General features: G+C 48.5%; 1 protein-coding gene across 1 annotated transcript; it reads right to left on the bottom strand.

Annotated features, from left to right (window-relative positions):
* Positions 1–209: 209 nt before the first annotated feature.
* Positions 210–6,563, bottom strand: LOC134290439 (uncharacterized). The gene has a single exon (XM_062857585.1). The coding sequence runs from the start codon at positions 6,561–6,563 to the stop codon at positions 210–212; it is 6,354 nt and encodes a 2,117-aa protein (XP_062713569.1).
* Positions 6,564–7,633: the final 1,070 nt, after the last annotated feature.

The following is a 7,633-nucleotide window of genomic DNA, read 5'->3' as shown; positions in this document are numbered from 1 at the left end:
ATTGCCACCTAATCAAAGGTAGTTAGGATTAGTTTTATCGAATTCATATAATTCTAGGCTCACTTACTATTTTTAGCTATTGAAAATAAGAAAATAAAGCTTTTTAATGAAATAACAAATGCAGTTCACTTCATACACTATCGAGCATCACATCCTTTTTCCTCTTCTCATTCTTTGACATCTACTGCTATCAGTTAACAGTGACAACTTCAGTTGTCACTATGACGTTTCTCCGAGGGGCGCCCCAATGTCGTGGTAGTCATATGGGATCGGTGCGAGCTACCGTAACAGTTCCCCGACCCGTAAGGCTGGTCAGGCATCTCCGGTCCAGTTTTACTCTCTGCTACATCCAAACGCGCGAGCTTTGACACTGGTCGATGAACTATTCCATGCACAGTCTGCACTACCACATCGCGGATTCGTCCATCACGCCCTACGATGACCTCGGCTACCCGTCCACGACTCCACCCATTTCGTACCTTCTCCTCGACTGTTATAACCAAGTCTCCAACCTGAATTGGCTTCACCTCGTCGAACCATTTCGTCCGGCGTGCGATTGTCGGGAGATATTCTCGTACCCAGCGACGCCAGAACTGATCTACCATTGTTCGACAGAGATTCCAGTCATTCCGGCTTACTTGCTTCGGGTCTGCTAATGTCTTTGGAGTCTGCGTCACACCATTCGAGCTCAGCAACAAAAAGTGATTCGGCGTTAAAGCTTCCTGCTGTGCCGTCTCCAAGGGAATATAAGTTAGGGGCCTCGAGTTCACCACACCCTCTGCTTCCAACAATACGGTAGCTAGAGTTTCGTCGTTTGGTGTCCGGGCACAATCCATCGCAGCTAGCGCAGTTTTTACGGACCGTACAAGCCGCTCCCAAGCCCCACCCATATGGGGTGCTCCTGGCGGGTTGAACACCCAATTCGTGTTGGTGTTAGTGAAGGTTTCTGCTAACTGGCGATCAATTCGGTTCATCTCCAGCCTTAGCTCGTTGCTCGAGCCCACAAAATTCGTACCCCTATCGCTTCGGATTTCAACCGGTGCTCCTCGACGTGCGATAAAACGCCGGATCGCCATCTTACATGATTCTGCAGAAAGTGCGTGAACGACCTCGAGATGCACTGCCCTGGTGGTCATACAGGTAAACAGCGCGACCCACCGTTTGGCAGAACTACGGTTTACTTTTACGGCAATGGGACCAAAGTAGTCGATGCCCACGTATGAAAAGGGACGTACGTATGGCTGCAACCTGGCTGCAGGGAGTGGTGCCATTCGGGGTATCGCTGGAGTTGACTTCTGCATCTTACAGGTCCTACACTCATTAGACACTTTGCGCACGAGCGACCGCAGTTGAGAGATATGGAAACGTTGCCTCATCTCGTTAACAACGGTTTCGTTGTTCGCGTGAAGATATTTTTCGTGAAACCATGTAACTAGCAGCCGCGTCACTCGATGATCCTTGGGCAAGACTATAGGGCACCTCGTGTCGTATGATGCAAATGCTGCGGCGACGATCCGGCTATCTGAACGAATTACTCCAGCTTCATCCATGAACGGTGATAACTTGCGAATCGTGCTGGATTTCTCCAGGTTTACTTGTTGATTGCGCTTCTTGCCTTCGATGCTGCACAGAGTCGCGACTTCATCAGGATACTCTTCGATCTGGATCCAACGGAAAATTGTTGCTTCGGCCTTCAATAGCTCCTCCTGCGTAAGCGGTCCGTCCTGTAGTTGTTCTTTGTTCGTTGTCTGCTGCAAATTTCGCAAGTACCGGTGAACGTGTCCTACCGTTCGGTGCAAACGCGTCCAGCTTGAATATCGCTCCCATTCCACAAATTGGGGCGTTTTCACTTCACGGTGTATCAGACAAGATTTCAGTTCTTCGTCGGTAGGTTCAGTTGCTGGATTTGCGCTCGTTGTCCACAGTTCCTCTGGTAGATAAAGGTCTTCTTCACCACGAAACCAACGGCTATCCGAAGACAGTCGGGGACCCTTCCCCCACTTGGTCGCTTCATCTGCCACATTTTTCTTCGTAGGTACCCATCGCCAATCCTCAGGTGTTGACTTGGATAGAATCTCGCCCACTCTGCAAGCGACGAACTGTCGATAGTTGCGGTGGTCCGAGTTAATCCAGGCCAACACTGTCTTCGAATCACTCCAGTAGGAAACTTTCTCAATCACCAGCGAGTGGCCATTGAGTATGGATTTTGCCAAACGTACACCGATGACTGCAGCCATTAACTCTAGACGAGGAATCGAGTGCGCTTTTAACGGAGCTACCTTCGATTTTGCTCCTACCAGAGCTACCTTTATCTCGTCAGGAAACACCGCACGCAAATACCCCACGCAAGCGTACGCCTCTTCGCTGGCATCCACGTAGACATGCAACTGCAACGATACGATATCCTTCGCCGAATGCTGCGGGAAATAGCTGCGCGGTATTTTAATCTGGTCCAGATAGCGGAACAAATCAGTCCACCGTTCCCATTTTTCGAGTAATTTCTCCGGGATCAGTTGATCCCAATCAGTCTTCGCTCGCCACAGGTCCTGAATCAGTATCTTGCCATGAATCAGAAAGAAGCATAATAGCCCCGCTGGATCGAACGGGCTCATAACTACTCGCAAGGCTTGTCGTTTGGTCGGGTGCTTTGCTTCCGTTGCCAAGGTAGACGAAAATGTGAAGACATCTTCATCAGGCCTCCAGTACATCCCAAGTACGCGTTCCGTTGAGCCGTTTTTATCTAGCTGGAGACACTTCTCCGTTGCTGGACCGCTTTCTCCGACTCGTGCTAGCACCTCTTTGGAGTTCGACAGCCAGTTCCGTAAATGAAACCCACCTTGGGAATGGACGTACTTGACCTCTAGCGCCAATTTCACAGCTTGTTCAACGTCGTCAGCGCTGTCCAAATAATCATCCACATAATGCTTCCGAATTATAGCGTTTGCTGCGGCCGGATATGCTTCTGAATATTGTTCGGCGTTTACATTTTTAACGTATTGTGCCGAACATGGCGAACACGTTGCTCCAAACGTGGCCACATCCATCAAATACACTTCTGGTTCCTGAGTGGGGTCCTCTCGCCACAGTAAACGTTGTGCATGTCGATCATCATGACGAATCCGTATCTGGTGGAACATTTCCTTAAGATCTGCACACAGAGCTATGCGCTTCTCCCGGAAACCGAAAATAACGTCCAGCAACGTCCTCAGAAGATCTGGTCCTTTCAGTAGCATCGTATTGAGGGATACTCCATCCACTTTCGCCGCCGCATCGCAGAAGATTCGAATTTTTGACGGTTTCTTCGGATTGATGACAACCCCTAACGGCAAATACCACGTACGCCGTGGATCCGCCTCATCGAGTTCTTCCCGAGTAGCCTTGTGGATATATCCCTTTGTTTGATACTCGGATATCTGTCTTGTCACGCTCTCTCCAATGATGGGATCGTTCCGCATACGCCTCTCTAAACACTGCAACCGTCGAACTGCCATGCCGTAGCTGTCCGGAAATTCGAAGCGATCGTACTTCCAAAGGAGCCCTGTTTCGAATCGCTGACCGATACGCCTCGTGGTTTCCTTCAGTATTCGATGAGATCGTTGAACCTCCTCGGACTCTGTTGGCTGTATTTGCATTACTCCCAGGCTTTCTACTGAGAAGAACTGCTCAACCAGCTCATGCAGCGTTTGATCATCCTCCTGGCACTCGCAGATGTGGAAGCTGTGGGCTTGGTCCACGGACTTCTCTTGACTAGACCCGTAAACCGTCCACCCAAGTCGCGATTTCGCTGCGATCGGCTCTCCGGGCTGACCATCACGTAGCTTGAGCGTTGATGTAACGTGGGCATTGTCGTTTCCAATCAAAATCTGTGGCTGTGCGTTATTATAATCTGCTATCGGAAGGCCTTTAAGGTATGGGAATGCTTCCGAGATTTCAGCATACCGCAACGACTGTTTTGGCAAGTCCAGCTTACTCACTGTGCGCACATCCGTCAGAGAATGTCTGGATAAGCTTGAATGTCCAGCGATCTCCAAAGTTACCCGCTGCGAGTTCGCTTCCGTCCTTTTCACGTTTGCCGTCCACTGAAGACACAATGGTTGCGTTTCTCCGACAACACCGAGCTGCTTCACCACTTCTTCGTCAACAAGTGTTTTCTCTGACCCGTCATCCAAAAACGCGTAAACGGACACGGAACGATTATTACCATGTAAGGTCACCGGAATAATCCGAAATAGTGTCGTCTTACCGGCAAAATGGTGATTGGTAGCGACTTTGGAACTGCTTGGCTTCGGATCATGCTGATCTTGTTTGTTCTCCACCTGCACGTTATTTCCTGTTGGCCGTCCGTCACGATTACCTTGCTTGCTGCCATCTGTGCATCGCTTGATATCACTGAAGTCTTGCTTGGAATGAAGCAATGGATGATGTCGCCGCTGGCAGCCTTCAGTATCGCATTGCTTACGGATTTTGCATGGTCTTCTGCCGTGGGCTCCGAGACAAAGTCGACACAAGTTAAGCTGCTGTATCGTTTTCCAACGCTCGTCCACAGTCTTTTTGCGAAATTCCGAGCAGTCCCTGACACGATGTTCCGGATTCTGACAGATTAGACAAGCTGGGCTGGATCCGCGCTTCGAATATTCTGTCGCTACTTTCGGTGTGACCGGGGCCGAATCTTCCGTCGAGTGAGTTCCGCAGAAATTCTTATCCTTGCCGATCTTCTCTTTCAACAGTCGGGGTTGCTGTTTTGGATCGTACTGCAGTGTGACGTCGGTTGCTGCGCGTACTAACGTCTCCATGTACTGAGCGAAAGAACGGATATTCACTTCTCCACATCTTTGCTTGTACAGCGACCAGTCCAGCTTCATGTGCGCCGGAAGCTTCTCTACCAACTCGAACAATAGCATCGGGTTGTTGAGATGCGCTTCGTGTCTTCCGGCTTCTAAATGGTCGCTAAGATTTTGCACTGCCATACCGAATCCAATCAGCGTATCTAGTCGGTCCTGCTTCGGCGCTGGAACTCCTCTGATCTTTTGCAGTAACGCATGTATCAACAGCTCCGGTCGGCCATACAACGTCTCCAATGTAGCAAGTACGTGTGGGACACTCGCCGGTAAAAGCAGTCGACTCCGGACTGATTCCAAGGCATGTCCTTTAAGGCACCGCTGCAGTCTTGCTAGGTTTTCCGAGTCGGAAAACCCACACGCCTGAGTAGAGTTTGCGTATGCACTAATAAACAGTGGCCAATCCTCCGGATTTCCGGAAAAGGTCGGCAACTCCTTGGTCATAACGTGTCTCGCCGCTAACTGCTGGGGTGTTGGTCCGTAGTACACCGGTAGCACCTGTGGATGTGGTTGTCCATGCTGTGACCGTTGTTCTGGATCTCTACGCTGCAATTCTGGATCTCTCGCTGGCGGTTGTTGTAGAGCCGGTTGTCCTGGCTCGAATTCAGCAGGTATTGGTTGCCTGGGATGCAAACCTCCGAGTAGATCAGCTACAGTCACCACACCACTATTTCGATCAACACTACTTCGATTCACTTCGTTTGTTCGAATGAACTGCGCGGAAACTTGGCCACACGGATTATCGGAATGTACACCGCGTGACTGAATACCCATCAAGGACCGATTGAAAGGCAAGGATGCACCAACGTTCGAGACAGTGGGAAAATTAGGAGTGCTAGGATTCGAATGCTCTAGGGTGGTCCTGAGACTGCTTACACTAGGCCCTAAGGGAGCAGGGGGAATTTGGCAAATATTCGTACAGTTCCTACTAGTTGTCGATAGAATAGTGCTTTCTGTTCGACCTATCAAACCTCCTAACGTTGGCTCCATTGCTGACTGCCCTAATGAAATACCTGCCAACGCCACTTCAAGAACTCCCTGTTTGCTAGTTGGTTGCTGCTCGCCGTCCTGCCTAGCTGGTGTTGTTGTGGTCGTTGTCGTCGTTTCGCTGATCGTAGGGACAGTCGGAGCCTGCTCCGTCGAGGCTGCCATCGTCGAATTCAACGCTCTCCATCGCCGAACCTTGCTGGATGTACTTTCCACCGATCCAACGCTCCTTATATCCTCGTCATCACCACCCTCCTGGGCGATTATATCCCGCAGCCGGAATGACTCGTTCATCACGGTCTCCTCTAGCTGCAGCTGCAGTTGCTCGAGGGCTGCCTCGTCTTCCGCCTTCTTTTGCTGAAATAGCAACTCCGCCTCCTTATGCTTCCGATCTTGCTCTCGTCGCTGTAGCTCCAGGCGCTTCACTGCGAGAGCTTTCTGTGCTTCGAGTTTCTCCAGTTCTAAGCGCGCCCTGGACGCCCTGCTGGAGCACGCAGAACTTACACTTCCCGCTTTCCTGCTTGGTGCTTTGTCCACCGGTACTTGAGTGGAGGGTTTCTGGCATTTCGGACAGTTAAACACTCTGTCGAGCTCGGCAATGCTGTCGTTGACGCCCACGCACTCGAAATGCCACCAAGAACCGCAGTGGCAGCAACTAACCATCCGGTCGGTATCCGCTGCTCCACAAGCCTGGCAGTGGTTTTTCACTTTCCGTGAGCCTTTCGTACTTCTCGACATCTCGTACGATCTTTTAGAATTGTTGGGTGGTGGGGTTTCGAGAAGTCTCCTGAGCAAACACCTTCGTTTGTGTGTAACGTGTGTGAGAGCTAAAAGCTACATGGTTTTATTAATACATATACTTAAAGGTCTATGAGGAGTACATTTACTTACATCGGTCTCTTTTTCACCCACTCAATGAACCCAACAAGCTTATATGAGCAACAGAACAGATGTAGAACGCTATAAAGTATAATTATTTTTCATCAAGATTACAAATTCATTTTCATTAAATTCAGGCAACTCACGTTTTTATAACCTCAACTCTACAACCTATGCTCACTGACGAGAGAAAATCCACTTTTCGTAGGCTGATTGCCACCTAATCAAAGGTAGTTAGGATTAGTTTTATCGAATTCATATAATTCTAGGCTCACTTACTATTTTTAGCTATTGAAAATAAGAAAATAAAGCTTTTTAATGAAATAACAAATGCAGTTCACTTCATACACTATCGAGCATCACATCCTTTTTCCTCTTCTCATTCTTTGACATCTACTGCTATCAGTTAACAGTGACAACTTCAGTTGTCACTATGACGTTTCTCCGAGGGGCGCCCCAATGTCGTGGTAGTCATATGGGATCGGTGCGAGCTACCGTAACAGTAGCCAAAGACAAAAATAGTAAACCAGCTAAATATCATTATCCGGTGAGTTCGATCATTGTTGTTCTCTTTTATATTTGAACATTACATATCTTCACTAACAAGAGGCCAACTAAAAAGTGCTGCTTGCTCATAGAAAAAAAGGATGATGGATAGGTCCCAAAATCATAGAAATGGGCTCTGATATCACGTATTTTATTTTCTTATGATTTTAGCTTGCATCGTTTTATTAATCTAATTTAAAGCATTTGGGACCGACGACGACGTAATCATAAAAGTAATTCTTAATTCCATCAATTTTATGTATGGTTCCATCTCACTCAACCATGATTTTATGAATTTGACTGAGAAGCATATAGGTCCGACGACGACGGAATCATAAAAGTATTTTTTGATTCTATGAATTCTATGCATGGTTCTACCACAC

Source organism: Aedes albopictus, chromosome 3 (genome assembly GCF_035046485.1).
Source record: "Aedes albopictus strain Foshan chromosome 3, AalbF5, whole genome shotgun sequence".
Classification (NCBI taxonomy): Eukaryota; Metazoa; Arthropoda; class Insecta; order Diptera; family Culicidae; genus Aedes; species Aedes albopictus.
This window is presented reverse-complemented; position numbering and strand designations above follow the sequence as displayed.